Source organism: Erpetoichthys calabaricus, chromosome 9 (genome assembly GCF_900747795.2).
Source record: "Erpetoichthys calabaricus chromosome 9, fErpCal1.3, whole genome shotgun sequence".
Classification (NCBI taxonomy): Eukaryota; Metazoa; Chordata; class Cladistia; order Polypteriformes; family Polypteridae; genus Erpetoichthys; species Erpetoichthys calabaricus.
In genome coordinates, this window is record NC_041402.2 from 1,298,814 (window position 1) to 1,315,340 (window position 16,527).

Genomic DNA, 16,527 nt, shown 5'->3' on the forward strand with positions numbered 1-16,527 from the left:
AGTGCCCCCCATGCGGCTAGTGAGGAGTCCACCTCTGTCATGTGCTGTCGTGTCCATAACTGCTGAGCAGGTGACACACAGGAAGGCGGCAGGTCCACATAGAGGACACCATAGGCCTTAAGGACTCCGTCACCTGTTCAAATTGTCACTAAGGCTCGAGAAAGTGCCACTGCTGTGGAGAATATCCTGGACTGAGAGGACCAGTGCCTCGTCACCTAATGAGCAGCGGCCCTCATGTCCCACACTTCATGAAGCGGCTGGTCCTACACACTGGGGGTCCTCTTGTGAAAGTCCACCTGAACCCGCCGTCGTTTTTCTTGTTCACTGGCCCCGCCACCTCACTTTCTTCCCGTTGGCACCCTCAGTTGGTCCGAGAGACGTCGATGGCCACGTGGTGCACTGTGAAGTGAAGTGAGCTGGATGTGGAAAGTTGAAGGTTTTGATTGTGGAGTTGAAATGCGGGCCACGTTCAAGTCTCATGTGCCTGCACACGTAACAGTGGGCTCCGTCTAGTCGGACCCCGTGTGGATTTTGCTCTTCAGGCTTCTCTAAAACCATCAGCGGAGTGTCACACCAGAGTGAAGAAATCAGAAATCAGTGGAGATGAAGGAGCCGAAGAGGGCAACGGGACGGGCAGGCGGATGGGCACTCACCCCAGCTGTGGCCAAAGCCCCCTACTCCGCCGTTCTTGAATTTGTACCTTGTTCTGTAACCGTGTGTGACAACGAGGTGGGCATGTGACATGGAAGTGAAGTGAGGCGCACCAGCCACTTCTGTCAAAAACACAAGGCAGTGGGTCTGTCTGGGCTGGTGAGTGCCATCATAAATGCTTATGGAGCCCCCACCCACCATGTGGCTTCCTTTCCTCGGACACACTAAGTCGGTCCTGTCTGGCATCACCAGTGAGATGTGACGTTGCTGATGACTTGTGCATTCTGATTCAGGTGGCAAACACGCAGTGTCTGCCTCGGATGTAGTAGCACATGTGACGGTGGGCTCCATCCACTGTAAACATCACCTCAGTGTCACACCACAGTGAGTGGAGCCTAAGCGTCTGTGAATGCCAGTCAGGTGCCCGTTGTCTTCATACATTGAGGTGAGTGATGTGAAGTTAAGCACCAATGGTGGGGCGGGTGGCACAGGTTCTGGCAGTTGAGGGGTCCCTCTGTCTTTGGGACATTAGAACATTCCACTCCGCAGGCTCGTCTTCACCTCATTTCTCCAGCTGCTGTCCACCATACTTGGGCTGTCATGTGTCACACCCTGTGACTGTGCCAGGTAGGCTGTGCCATCTGAGTGCCCCTTGCATTCATAACTTGTATGCCATGTCTCCCCACCCTAAGCTTGTATGCCTGGACCCCCTAAGTGTTGTGCCCCCGAGGGACTCGCTGGACAGCAGCAGTTGAGGGCGGGTCACCAGTGTGCAGCCCCCAGCTGATCTCCTGACCACCATCTCTGTGTCACATTTGTCCTGCCTGTTGTAGGGTGGTGCCACTGTTTCCCGAGGGTCCAGCCCACTTGCCGTGTGACCTGCAGCTCCGTGCGGTGGTCTTCACCGCTAAATTAAAAACACTAATCTTTCTTGGGCTGTCACAATTAAACGCTCGATTGCTCTCCAGTGACTCGTCAGGGTTGAGACGCAAAGCAAATCAATTGACACGCGTGCCCCTCAATCGGGGACTTGTCAACGGCAGAAACGTCACTGAGCGCCGTGCAGCCCACCCATGTGAAAATGACATTGGAGTGATGCCGCGCTGTGCCAGCCTCCATTTTAGAGGAAAAGAAACTCATTAAAAACAATGAATAAATAAACTGATTGGCATCCTGCTGAAGAGATCAGAACAGAAGGCAACAGCTGTGATGCTTCAACTGGCGACCCCTTGATGTGTTGAGCTGCTTGTAGGTGAAGACCACCGGGGGGGACGCAGAAGGTCATACGACTGGTCTGAGGTTAGGACAGCCGTGCCCTTGACTTGGGCCTGTCCAGCGTCGGCAGCCCCTCTGTTAAATCGCAGGGTGTGTGCAGAACTTGTGGTGCCCTAAAGGATGCCCTTGACTGGACGGAGAGCCAACCCATCGCAGATGGCAGGCACAGCTTTACCTGCCCAAATAGTGGGGGCGCTATAAGAGAGCTACATTCAAGTCCAGCTAAGTTTCCATGAAGGTGCACTTGGCGTAGTTGGCAGGATGCAAGTGCGTTGGCACTGGCTCTGCACAGTATCTCATTTGGATATTTAAATGGTGCCATCATGACGTCGAGGATTCCACGCCTGTCATCAGGTGCCGTGGCGTTTTGTGTAAGGTCTTGGGAGCCATTTTGGGTCCTTGATGGCTGCCATTTTGAGTACCCATCACTGGGTCCACGTCGCCAGTTTCTCAGTGTGTGGCCTTGGGGGTCGTGACCCCTTTGTAATTGATGGCACAAGCGATATCCTGGGGCTTCTCTGTGTTACCCAATCTGCAGACACCAAGACACTCGAGAACCTTTGCTCAAAATCTTGTCATGGGTTTTGTTCGGTTTGGAACTCTTTGCTTGTATTTTTTTTGACCACCTATTTGGTCTCACCCTTTGGTTACTGGTTTGTGACCCCCCTACCATCGACTCTTTTTTTAATCTCCTGGTTTTGCTCAAAGGGTTAACTGCCAGCTTGATGTGAAGACTAGTGGGGGGTGTAAGCGAGAGAGAGAGACCCCCGCTGACGTCAGTTAAGGTGGTCTTCAGAAGCAGCGTCTGCTCGGCCTGTCAGTCCAGGCTGGTAAGAGATGCCCTCTGCAGGCCATTGTCAACCAGACGTCACGGCTTCACAGCTGGCCATTGGCAGCCACCACCACAGTGCCAGTCCACAGCAAAGCGCTTTCACTTGACGTCACTCTTAAGGATTGTAGGCCACCCTACTTTAGTTTAGGACCCCTCTGTCTGCTTTAAGTGAGGACGTTGACCGGGCCGCTCCAGAACTTCTCAGCCGTTCATTTAGTTCTTAATGTGTTTTTGTGTTTTGGCTCCTCGTCCTGCTGGCTCTTCAGCTAAGTGGACATTCCTCTGAAGAATGTGATGCCAAGTCTCCCTGGCAGCCCACCCTCTTCTTGCAGGTATCTGATGTTCTTCCTGTTGAACGCCAGCCATCGTTTCTCCCTGAGAGTTTGACTGTCCACATGGCAGCCTTGGGGGTCTTCTGGGTGGTTCTTTGCGCCACTTTGCTGCTCATCCCATTTTTTTCCTTCCATCTTCTCGTCACCGAGTCCTGAACTGTCACCTTAGCTGAGGCCTGAAGCTCTCTGAGTGACTTGTTGAATGAGCCGTCACTGTGCCCTTGGGGTCATTTTGGCAGGATGGCCTTTCCTGGTCCAGATGTCCATTTGAGATGTTGGCTTTGTCAGCCTTTCCTGACTTTTGTTGCTATCTTCTGGATTTGTGTTCTTGTGAGACGCGAGTGCCATATTGAGTGCGGATATGGGGGATGTTTAAACTAAGGGGACAATGCTGGTGTCAGATGACATTATCATTTAATCATTTAACCAAGTGGCAGTTTAGAAAAGGGGGGTTGTGGTTAATGACCACTTGGGCACAGCAGTGTGTCTGTCTGAGTGTCGACCTCGTCATCGTGAGGTTTACTTACCCCGGCAGTGACATTCATGTGACTCTTCCTATGAAGTCAGTAGATAGCATGGGGGGGTGTGGCGCTCCTGATATCTTTATAAAAGGACGAAGGTCCAAGTCATTAGAGTCCTGGTGCCCCCTGTTTGTGAGTCATGGATGCTATCCAGTGACCTGAGATGAAGACTGGACTCCTGTGTCCCTTCAGAGGGTCCTTAGATACCACTGGTGTGACTTTCTGTTGCTCATGGGGTCCCAAATGAGGCACATGACCTGCACCGTGAGGGAGCGTCAGTTACAGCACTACGGCCACATGGTGTGATTACCCGAGGGCGATCTGGCTCGTTGTTGGGGACCCGAGTGGCTGGACCAGGCCAAGGAGATGCCCACCTAACACCTGGCTGCTAGATGATAGAGGGTCATTTCGTTTGACTGGACCACCACGTGTCTGCCTGGGGGGGGGTTGCCATCCAGGATCCCGAGCAGTTTCATTGTGTGGCGGGTGCGTGACGCACTGTACTAGGGGTCCTGGTTTCCTTTGTGCAATTTTGCATTTTGTCACAAAGTCTAAACAACAACAACAACAACAACAACATTTATTTATATAGCACATTTTCATACAAAAAGTAGCTCAAAGTGCTTTACATAATGAAGAAAAGAAGAATAAAAGACAAATAAGAAATTAAAATAAGACAACCTTAGTTAACATAAGAAGGAGTAAGGTCCGATGGCCAGGGTGGACAGAAAAAACAAAAAAAACTCCAGAAGGCTGGAGAAAAAAATAAAATCTGTAGGGGTTCCAGGCCACGAGACCGCCCAGTCCCCTTTGGGCATTCTACCTAACATAAATGAAATAGTCCTCTTTGTAGTTAGGGTTCTCACGGAGTCACTTGATGCTGATGGTTATACAGACTTCTGGCTTTTAATCCATCCATCATTGTTGGAACATCATGGTGCTTTGGGTAGATGGTGGTGGCACAACTCACCACTTTTAAAGCCGTTCATTGTCACAGGTGTATAAAAAGGCAGGATTTCTGGGAGGGGGCACTGCACTATTGGATAGAATCTATTCTTGTTCTTCCATTTTTAGTTTTGGGTGTGTAAGGGAAGCCCACCAATGTGACAGAGCTTGGAGGTGGGGGGCTTTGTTGAGTTGGTAAATCAATGCACTGCAGTGCCCTCTTGTGTCACTGTGTTGTAATAACCAGAGCAGGGCTGCAGGAGTGTGGTCCTCTCGCTGTCATGTCTGCCCGTTCAAGTGAGGATGTCCTTCTGGACATCTGACCAGGGTTTGACGGTGATATCCCCCTCTAGTGTGCATTCGTGGAGATGTTTTTGAGTTCATAACAAGAGTGGGCCAGGTGGGCAAGGACACTTTACATTGTGTGAGCCATAACCCCCAGAAAGAGAGGCAGGAATCATGGGGGGTACGGGGGTTCAAACCACTAACAAACCCCCCAGAGGTGTGACGAGGACCTTTAGAGTTGGATAGATGAGTTCTGCAGTGCCATGCTGTCTGTCTGTTTGTGTCTGTGTGCCACTCTGGCTCTTGTCTGCCTGCTTCTGCCACCATGAAGAGAGGCCACCGAGTGGTGAGCATGGGGACCAAGATCAGGTGCTGTCATTTGGCCAGTGCTCACATTTGTACTCTTATAATTTGGACGTTTTATCTTTAATGCCTGAGCATTTTGTTACTTTTTGTCCTGTGTGTATCAGGGTTAGGGACAGCAGGGATTTGGGGCACCTCAGGTCTAAAGGGGGTCACCCTCGGACCCTACCACAACAGATCAATCTTGTGCGTGTTTTTGGACCACCGGGAAACATGTCAGACCTTTGCGGGGGGCTGGAGCCAATCCCAGCAGGCTGAGGGTGCAAGGCAGGAAGCTCAATGAGTTTGGTTTTCGTATCTATGCCTCGTCTTCTGCAATATTTAAAAAGTTGAACTTTAATAATGTCTTGTCACCAGACGCCATTTTGTTTGAGTTGGGCGTCGCCATTTCTTATTGATTGCATGGACTGTTGCCATGGTGATCTTTCCCAGAATCACTCAGGGCTGCGTGGCTTGTGATGTTTGAGGTTCGGCTGGCGCCGCTCTGGATGTTAGGACTGCGGTACGCGGCTCGTTCCTTTACTCTGATCTCTCCGGTCCAAATTCTTTTCTGATGTTTGGTTGTCCGTCTTTTCCAGTCACGTCTCCCATTCTCCTGCATTTAAAATCCCAGCACACTGGCTCCGCCCCCTCTGGGCTGGCAGATTCAAGCTCCGCCCCTCTCCACTCTGATGTTGAGTGATGTCATCCTTCTTCCAGTCAGAGTTCCTCACTTTTACAGTGGGCAATGGGAACTTTATGAACTGCTGCTCCCCCAGTGTGCCCTCCAAACGTGGGCAACTCGCCAGTGTGTGTGTGTGCCCAGTGTTTCCTAATGGTGTTTGGCTCACAGGCGTCACATTGTTGTTTGTCCTGACGTTGGCTCCCTCCTATTTAAGATGGTGACGCGGTGACCTCAGTGTCCCGATGTCCAATCACTGAAGCTTTCCTCCCTTCTTCCTCTTTGGCAGAACGTACTCCGCGGAGGACCCCAAGCAGAGGGTTACTCCCCAGTCACACTGCAATGGCTGCCTCTTCTCGCACCTGTCATACTCGGATGAGGTGGAGCCCCCTCCCCTCAACAGGCCAAGCCCCCCAGCAGCTCCCTCCTCGTTTGCACCCCTGACCGACTTCAGGAAGGTTGATGAGTTTGGTGAAGTTGAGAGCGACGTCCTTCAGCGCGGAGATGGCATCGTCACGGTCCCCCCTCAGGGGGCCCGCAGCACTTGACGCTCCTCTTGAGCTCGGCGGCTTTGTGCCGAGGCGGCGATGCCCCAGGCTGAATTCTGTCAGCTGTCTGGCCTGACTGCCCGCACCGAAAATTATTTTAGCAGATTCGAGGCGATCAAATTGAAACTAATTGAATATTAGCAGCCGAGCTCGAGCCCCCCGAGAGGCGGCCGCTGAGACATCAAACGCCTGGCAGCCCGGGGTGAGTCCCATCGGGCTGGCCTTGGCTCTTCCATGCTGATGGCTTTCATTTAAACCGAGCCCCACCGTGACGCCTATTGATTGGCGATTGTTAAAAAGTCGTTTGTTAATTCCTGATTAGCACACACTTAACGGTGACCCCTGCCTGCCTGCTGTCACAGCGGGACGCCGTTTGGTTTCGCTGACTCAGCCGATCGAGCGCCAGCGGTATTGATGGCCGTCAGGTGCCCGTTACGAGAGGTGGCCGCTGCAGTTCTGAACTTGATGAGAGGGTCGTTTTCACGGAGTGTAGATAAGCCTGAGAAGGTCGAGCGCCCGTGCAGCGCCGTGGGGCACATCAGTAATCCGAGCGCCCGCTTTAATGTATTCACTTATTGATCAGAATCGGGACGTGATGGGAAGCAAAACACACACACCTGTCAGTTTGTTTGGAGCGGCTATCTGCTACACTTAATCGGGGGGGGGGGGGCACACACACACTCGGCCAGTCCAGGGGGGCCTCGTCACCTGGTCCCACAGGACTAGCAGCTTCAGAAATGGAGGGGTGAAGATACTGGAGGAAGCTGGCAAAGCCGTGATGGCAGATCTCTGCCACTGTGCTCCCTGGCACTTCTTTCATTCAGCTGCGTCTCAGTGACTGGCATCTCCTTATCAGTCAGATTTACGCTCTGCTCCAGATTACCGCACGTGGAAAGTTTCCATCAGTCTGAAGATTGTCGTGGTCCTTCGTTTAAGAGTGGGCTACAAGCTCGTGCGCAGGCCAGGAGCCCACCGATAGAGGGGTCTGCGTCCTCGTCTTCACCGTCATGTGATCAGACTAACAACTCTGCAACCCCTCTCTTTTTCATTTTATTTTTGTTTTTTGGACACTGGTGCTTGGCACAATCGGGGGGTTTCGCCAGGAATATTAGAATACATCATCAAAGCCTCCACCCTGACAAGCCCACCTAACTGTGTGCTTAATGAGTTTCAGCAGTGGCTTCATTTAAGAAGTCTGCCATGTCTTCTGAGGTGGGCACTCATGGTCTTCCATATGAGACGCCTGTGAACATCTGCCCTGCCAGACCCTCCTCTTTCCTCACTCCGTGTCCGAGACATTCCAGCTGCCTTTTCCTGATTGATTGAGATCCGTTGGACACGTGCCAAGATGAATTGGACCGTGACCACACACCTCTGACTGGGCACAGTGCCCGCTGTTTTGGGCACTGCTGCTGTCAAATGAGAGGAGCCGAGTAGACTGCTCTAATGGCTCTCTGATGTCCTTCTCTTTCAGATACGTGGACGACGTGATTTCTCGCATTGGCAGGATGTTCCCCGACATGTCGATTGAACTCTTCAGGCCCAACGGAACCTCCGCTGTGCTTCTGGTAAGACCACCGGGATCTCTCAAGCTGGGCTTTGGTGGATTTCACTTTGACTTGCAACATAAATGGCCCTCAAGTCCTGCCACCCACCGATGAGCTCAATCCCCTGTTGTCTGTTCTTCTTGGACAGTTGATGTTTTTTTACAGATTTTCCACTCCGTGTGTTGATGCCGTTCTTGTGATGCCCTGCTGCCATAAACTGCCCGGGGGGGGGGGCTCCCAGTGCAGCAGGTGAGCCGCTAACAGGGCTGTGGCCAGAGGCCTATTTAAATGGGGGGGGGGGCTGCTGAGACATGGGGGGTGTCCTCTGTGCCTTTTGTGCCATTTGTGAATATTTAGCTCTTCCTTAAATGTTACTTTTGCTTTTTTGTCTTTGAAGTTCCATTGTGGTGTGGCTTCCTCACGACCTTCCATCCATCCATCCATTTTGTAAGCCTGTCTTCTCCTACCCTAAGGACGTTTCTTTGGGATTTTAAAGTAAATATTCCGAGCAGGTCAGAGGTCTATGTGTGAGTTTTGTTTTTCCGCGTTTTGAGGCCTTTGTCTCGTGTTTTGCCCTTGAAGGGTCCTCCGGTGAGCCCCCATTCTCTCCTTCTGTAATCTTTATTATGCAGACCTGACCAAAAAGCCCCCAAATCCCTGCTGTAACCCTCATTTGTGACACTAACTCATATCTCTGACCTCAAGATGGAGCACCTGATCAGGCCGGAGATGACGTGACCCGTTCATTCATCGTGTTTTGGAGATGATAACCCGACACACAGGCAAGCGGAGCCCAGATGTAAGTGTCGGCCATCAGCAGGTCATCCTGGTGGCTCCTCTCTGTCTGGGGGTGGTCCAGCGTAGTCGGCAGGGTCCTTCATCCTGTGCGCCATCTTCATTGGGCAGCAGAGATGGCCTCTCCTCAGGATGACAAATGGCTGAGCGAGATCACATGGTCTAGTGGTCCTTGGCGCGCTCTACTCAGGCAGATTCAGCCCCCCCCAATTCCAACCAGGCTTTCATTTCTAGCCCCCCGGCACTTAAACTCCCCTCCTCCCTTCCCCTCCAGGCTTACCTTGTTGCCAGCCTGTTAATGGCCTTTCTTCTCTGCCCACCTGTGTCCCCCCAGGCCAGCTGGCCTATCAGTTCCTGTGCTAGTTCTCACCTGTTGTAAGTACATCGACTTTTCTTTTTGTCACCACTCTTATTATGTCACCGTCCTCGTGATGGCCTGTGTGGAGTGCCGAGGCCTTTGGTCTCCTGAACGTTTGTTTTTGGGTTTTTTTGCCTTTTCTGTTTCTTCAGGGTCGGCCGTAGAGAGCAGCAGGTGTAGGTGACGGGGGGATTGGTGGACGTCTCTCTGGGTTTTTGACCTGTGGCCTGGTTTGAGGGTTGAGGCCTGCATGTTGTCTTTAAGACCCTCTTTGCTGTGCTTGGCTTTATTTTCCTGACGACTCTTTTTGTTTTGTTTGGCGTCATTTGTGAACGGGAGGAGGAGGTGACAGGAGTGGCCGTGGTTTCTTATGGAGTTCAGGGATGGGAAGGAGTGGAGACACAGAAGGTTGGCAGTGGATGGCGGCCATTTTAAGTTTACGCCAGCCTTCCTTCCCCACACCCTCTTAGTCGCCACATTGGTAACTTGGATGGTGGCTGAGCTTCACTGGGGCACATTTTGTTGGGGGGGGGTGGTGGTAAAGTGAGATTAATTCAAGGGGGGGGGGGGTATATGGAGACACAATGAAGTGTTGAGATTGCTGATGGAATGGAATGGAAACCAAACGTGTCGAGGTTCACGCTGTCCTGGTGAGTCACAGAAACATTCAGGTTTCCTTTGTGCGGGAGATGGGAGACTGGCACATGCCAGGCCTGAAGAGCGGGTCATGTGTCCTGGCTAAGCTTTTGTACCGAGCCTGCACAAAGGTCCATTGGCGATTATGTCGGTGCCACCTGTTGTTCCAGACACCAGCTGCAGGAGCTCATTAATGACTTTACTCTCATCTGTCCATCCATCCATCTCTCAGGTCAGTGGTTGACGTCCCCCATTTTTAGGTCCCCGCCTTTCTATCCGCTTTCCAGGACTTTTGTCTGTTAGTGCCAGCTGAGTGTCACGGTCACCATCTCTGGTCTCCTTCACAGTTCCTTAGACGTCGCTGCCTCCTTCTGTAATGGAGCCCTGAGAACGAGGAGTTTCTCCATCGACGGAGGAGACCCTCTCATGTTTTGGACAGGACCCTCGGTCGTAACATGAACTTTAAGTGGAGCCCACGTCCCCCCTGGTCCTCTCATTCCAGTTTACCTCTCCCAATTGTGCAGACTGAGCCTCCTCGCTTGATCTCCTCCCATGGACCACCTAACCTACAGCACCCAAACTTCTCGTCACGTCATGGAGGAGAGCTGTACCTGCAAATATATCACCAGCAGTGCCGAGTCGCTGGTCCCGCTGGCCTGTCCAAACACCTGATGTGCTGTGTTTCTGGTGGGATGTGCCCAGCTGTCTACAAAGGTGACACAGGGACAGTTAGCAGACAATTTCGGAGGCACATTTGAGCTGTTAAGATCATAAAAGAGCATCCCAAGGCCTACTGTAGAGCACAGCCACACTGATCCCCCCCGTCTGTGTTCTTTCACAGGGTTACAAAGACACTTTCTGAAGAAGACACTCGGATTTCTCGAGGTGGTCTTTTGCTCTGTCCCTTTGTCTTTGACGCTCCTCTCACCTTTTCTCATTTGTGTCCTTCCTCCTCTCCTCTTTGTGTTCCCTGCTTTTTCCCTCTTTACTTGCCCACCCGGTGAAGGCCGCACAGCCTAAACGTTGGGACCACCGTGTGGGTTTGAAACGGGAAGTTGCTTTGGGACCCTCGGTGCATCACAACTGCGGCGTCGAGACCCGCTCTGGTGCTGACCTCGTTGGCGTGTTTACTGAATCGACTGAACCTTTCAAAGATGTAATTAAGGACGTGTTTAAGAGGAGGGGCGTGAAACCCACTGTGTTGGTCAGCTGTGGCATGGTGGAGGGTGGTCTTAAGAGGGGCTCTCATTCATTTGACCACATTGCTGTTCTAGGCGTTTGGTATCAGGGGTCGCTTGTTGAAAACGCCACTCAAAACCTCTCTGAAGCAGCAGAAATGGGGGGCCAGCCAGGAGTAGTGGATCAGGAGGTGTGACCAGTAGGGGGCGTAGCAGCTACACAACACAGTCCTGGGTTGAAACCGAAGAGAAGCTTTCATTTTAATAGGGTGACGCACAGTCTTGTTCTCGTCTTCTTCCACACCTCCCACGTGGTCTCCTCCTGACTCTGACCACCCATACAGGAAACTGCTTCTTGTGTGCCGGACCTGCCATATCACATCCAGGCAGCTCTTCCAAGTCAGGCCAGAAGATCTTTAAAGTGGGGAACACTCTGGGCCTGCAGCTCCCCCTGGTGGCACCCATGGACCACAACAGGGCTGGATCACAGGACTACAATTCCCAGCCTGCCCTGCAGGCATCCATGCAGCACTGTAGCCCAGGAAGACTGCCACCTAGTGTATCAGTGAGGAGATATGATTGGTCAGGTAGTCCATATGATTGGTCTTCCCCCTGTGTTTCCGTTAAACTGGCCTTGAGCCGTCCCGTCAGGATTGCCACCCCTTACCTGGCATCCATGACAGCAGCAACAGAATCTGTGAGCGGGGGGGAGACTTGAACTTGGTGGTACAGAGTGTCGTTTGTTACCTGTGTTATTACATAGGGTTGGTGTGCCACCAGGGGGGTGGGAGTGGGTCTTGAGGGCCCAATGAAGGAAGGAAGGCGCCCACTGGACCGCCGCGGTAAAGTGCTTGAGTTGCTTCTGTAAGATGGAGGTTTGGGGGGGGGGGGGGTGCCCAGCAGATGATGATGTACCACCCGTGTGCCGCGGTATCTTTTGAATCATTTCTTGCCCCTCTCAGACGTTCACCTGGCCTGTTTTAATTTTGCCTTTCGTTCCTACCTCTTTGTCTTGGTGGCGCTGGTCCTGCTTAGACTTCCGCGCCCTCCTGTGTGTTTCAGAAGTGACAGCCCCCCTAAGATGAAGTAGCCGGAGGTCCAGTCAGGGCTCACAAAAAAGCGGGATCAGTGGAGAGGCACATGCTGCCCCCCCAGAGTGACACCATGGATGAGGTGCCCAGTTCGGCGACAGCAGTGAGGGGGGGGGGGGGGGGCGGCTCCAGATGGCTCTTTAAACTCTGCCATCCACGTTACCGCACGTCGGAATCCACAAGAAGGGGCAGGCCGGGTCCCTGGAGTGGCCCCCCTCATCTTTTAATTGCGTTTCTTCAGCTCGAGTCGCAGGGTTAATAGTGCGGCCCCCCCGCATTAACGCTGGCCCCAGGGGAGGCCCATTAACACGCTGCGCTCTGAAACCCGACGCCGCCAATGAAAGACCGCATTGCAGAAGCTTTGTTTCCCGGTGATCTCTTTAACGAGGGGGGCTCTGAATTATTCTCTTTCTTTTTCTGCCGCTCTTACCTGAACTCCAAAGTTTTCACCTTCGCTCATTAGGGACGGGCAGGCGGCATCGGCGGTGCCTGTGAAGCGGCGTCCTTGCAGCCTTCCGCGCTGTTAGAGCGAGCGTCTCTTTTGGGCCCGAATCGCGAGGGAGTCGAGGCGCTCGAATGGCGGGCTTTGTCTTTTAAGCAGAGGATCGTGCCGTTCCTTCATCTTCGCAGCGCCGCCTGTCAGAACGAACAAGTTGTAAGAGGACAGAAATGAAAGGCTTGTCAGTCGAGGACTCGGGCGTACGCAGTGTGATGGGGAGAGGAGGGCGTCTGCCGCTTCGGTTATTCCCACATGGGCAGGCCCACGAGCGCCTTTGATACACGCCATACACTTGGGCTTGGCATTGTGGGCGCCCCCTGCACTTTTAGGTCTGTCGTGTCCGATATCCCCCTGAAAGGGAGTGCGAGGCGAGCAGCACGGGGTCAAGAAGTAGCAGTTAATGAAAGACAATGTGGGGGGGGGGGGGGACAGAGGATCTCTTGGAGAAACATGGAAGGTCCGAGGGCTGAACAGGAGGGGCTCCACTCTCTCATCCAAACCCGTCTGCTGCTCTACCACTCAGAACTTTGATGTTTGCTGCGTTTGGAAGTAAAGAAGTGGAAGCCAAAGGCGGCTAAACCTGCTCACCCGAATCAGTCGGTGGACTCCTCCTGGGCTCACGTGTGCCCCGCGTCCTCTTCTAAGCCGCTGAGTGGGCAGTGCCCTGCGATCTGAGCAGCTGTAGGCCCTGCACTGGGAATGCAGCAAGCCAGCGGGCAGAGTGGTCCTATAGGGGGTCAGTCCTCGGCCCATCCACTCCAGCGGTGTCTCCCATGTCACGTGTGACCTGCTGATGGTCAGCAAGATGGGTGGCATCCCCCTTCACTTTGGTGCCGTTTGATTGTCCTCTTCAAAGCCGCTGAGTGGGCAGTGCCCAATGAGCGATCCAATGATCTGAGCAGCTGAGGACCCCCGGTGGGAATACAGCACTCCGACAGACTGACTGCCCCTATATAAGGGTCAGTCCACGGCCTGTCCACTCTGGCAGTGTCACATGACCTGCTGATGGGTACCAAGATGGATGGCATCCTCCTTCATCATGGTGCCATTTGATCTTCCTCTTCAAAGCCAGTGAAGGGCACTGCCCTCTCCTCTGGACCAGCCTCTGGCTCACTGCATCCTCTGTGCCAGTGCAGCATCCCTTCAGACAGACTGACCCCATATGGGTCAGTCCATACCCTGTCCACCCGGGCAGCGTTTCCTGTGTCGTGTCTGAGGTTGCCATGATAAGCTGCTGTTCACCCTGACCTGCTGACGGTGCTACAAATGGAGGGGTGAGTGGAGTCATCTTCACAAGTGGTCTCCTTCACTTTGGTGCCATGTGATTGTTCTCTTCAAGGCCCTCCTACAGACTGACTGCCCCTATATAAGGGTCAGTCCACAGCCTGTCCACTCTGGCGGTGTCTCCCATGTCATGTGCGACCTGCTGATGGTTAACAAGATGGACGGCGTTCTCCTTCACTTTGGTGCCATTTGATCTTCCTCATCAAAGCCACTGCAGGGCGCTGCCCTCTCCTCTCGACCAGCGAGTCCCTCGATGAGCTGAGTGGCCGTGCCCCCCAGTGGTACTGCAGCAGGCTGACTGGCCTCTAAGGGTCATCGTGCTCCCTGTCCGCTCAGACGTTGCAGCATTGTGCCCGAGGCCGATGTGATGAACTGGTGGATGATGGGCGTGTGTAGCTGGGGTCCCACTTGTTAGGGTAGACCTCGTGGTGGGCTTAGCGAGGGGCTGCTGCTGTACACGTGCAGTAAGTCGAGGCACTTGAGTACGTGGTATTGAGATCCTGTGTTCCAGTCGAGTCCTAACATGCCCGCCGCTCTCACACTTATTATTACCACCTTGCCCCTCGTGTGCGCCGCGCTGCTCTGTTTCGTTGTTGTGTTTTGCCCATCCAGCTGCTCCGTGATGATATTTTGAGCTGTCAGTTACTTTTTACAGTTTGCTCTTCAAGGCCCATCAAGTCCGTGTGGAGTTGGTGTCGGCCCACTACGCCAAGACCTCCGGGCACCAAGTGGAGTCGTTTCTGACCATTGTTTCCATTTCCGTGTAAATCCGCTTTATTCCATTAAAGCATCCCGGACTGGGTTAGGTACTCACGTCCCCGTCTGGAGTCCACAAGTTTAGGAACAGCTAAGAAAATTGAGGGCTGCACAGCCGACTCCACACAGGCACCGACCTCGGGAGTCGAACCCGGAGCCCTGGAGCGGCTGGCAGCAGCCCGACGTCAGCTGTGTGCCATGAGAATGGCAGCGTGGCCGAGGGGCGCCCCCTAGTGGCTGACGTGTGGATTTCTAGCCACTCTGGGTGAACGTGTTGGGGAAAGGGAAGGTGTGCAGCAGCCTGGTGGCAACGGTTGTCAGCGTCACTTTAATACCAGAGCCGCTCTTGGTGGGCGCTGCCGCTTTTATTTATTTCTTATTTATTCCTTTTTGCAGTTGAACCAGTGAGAGCGGCTTCATGAATTCGGGTCACGGGCAGAAGCGAGTGAATCCCCTCCAGTGGCGCGCTGCAGTGAGGACGGCTCCTCCATCGTAATTAGCTCAACTTAATTAGCACTCGGGCCGGGAGACAGGAGGGAGCCCACCTCGGGGGCTCGCGCGCTCGATCTTCTCAAGTACTCGTCGGCCAACTTGAGCTCCTAATTGAAATGTATCTATCATCCTGACCACGTACTGTACGTGCCGCAAGTGAAGAGCCAAACGAGTCGGCTTTCCAGTAGGTGCCCGCTGATGCCCTCTCTGTGCCTGGTGAGGTTTGTAGTTCACAGATGGCTTAAAGTGACTCCCACTGGATGTGCCATCAGGATGCAGGTGTTGGCGGGATGGACGGCAGCCTCTTGTTCTCATGTGTCCTCCTTCACTTGGGTGGCATTGCCCTTTCCTCCCGTGATGTGAGCAGGCCTAGGCCCACTGCGGCCCCTCTAGTAACACAGCAGCTGTGTGTGTGTGTGTGTGTACTGTGAAGCACAAGAGAAGATGAAGGCTCCATTTAATAGATTGGCCGGATGATGAAAACAAAAAGGGTGAAGCACAAAATGAAATGGAGGCGAGTCCGTGGCACCAGCAGCACGGTGGGCATGAGATTCTGTCGCCCATCCAGTTCATCATTTTTAGTCTCGAGGGACAGTCAAGGAGTGCAGGGTGTCCAGTCTGGTGACCTTTTGGCAGGTGACAGGGTCTTGTTGGCTTCTCTGGGCGGTGACCTCAGTGGCAGGTTGAAGTTGAGTGTGAAGAAGTTGGGCACAGGATCAGCCCCTCCAAGTCAGGGGTCACGGTCCTCAGGTTGGGTGCTGCCTCACGTGGAGGATTTTTTAGCATCTCAGGGGTCTTGAGATCAACAGGCAGATCAGAGTGGGAGCAGAGGTCACGTGGATGTTGTACCGGTCAGCGGTGAAGGCAAAGCTCTCTGTTTACTGGCTGACCAGCATCCAGGCCCCTCACCTGTGGCTGCGGGTTGTGGGCAGCTGACTGAGAGGTGACTTTCCTGGGCTCAGCCTTTGAGATGGCATGAGGAGCTCAGACACTCGGATGGACCTCAAAGTCGAGCATCACAGGGAGCCACTTGAGGCGCTCCAGATATCTGATTAGCATACCACCTGGAGGACTCCCTGCTTCCTTGGGGGGGGCAGGCTTGGGGGCTCGTCCAACTGGGAGGAGACCTCGGGGCAGACTCAGGACACTCGTCTCTTAGCCGGCCTGGGAACGCCTTGGTACCCCTGTGGAGGAGTCGGCAGGGGAACTCACACTGCCAGCCCACTACCCGCAGCTGGGTAATAAGCTGCAGAAAACGGGCAGAGGAGACCAGCGTGGTGGAAACAACGGGCCGCTGCTGGAGTGGGGGGGGGGGGGGGGGGGGGGGTCATTCACTGGCAGATGCGGACTCCTGACTCAACGCTGGCAGCTCTTTGTAATCCAAGGTGGAATGGGTGGGATGTTAATAAGGGGGGAGGGGGGGGGGCAGCGTGTGATCTCATTACTGTCCTTGACTTGGGCTCCCCGTTCTAAGAAGT

At 53.6% G+C, this 16,527-nt stretch overlaps 1 protein-coding gene across 1 annotated transcript in view; it reads left to right on the plus strand.

Annotated features, from left to right (window-relative positions):
• Positions 1 to 16,527, plus strand: part of med27 (mediator complex subunit 27) — a 204,338-nt gene that overhangs the window by 159,083 nt on the left and 28,728 nt on the right. Inside the window, exon 4 of the mRNA XM_028809067.2 lies at positions 7,888 to 7,981. Within this exon, the coding sequence (XP_028664900.1) occupies positions 7,888 to 7,981 (94 nt within the window). The remainder of the gene's footprint in view (positions 1 to 7,887; positions 7,982 to 16,527) is intronic.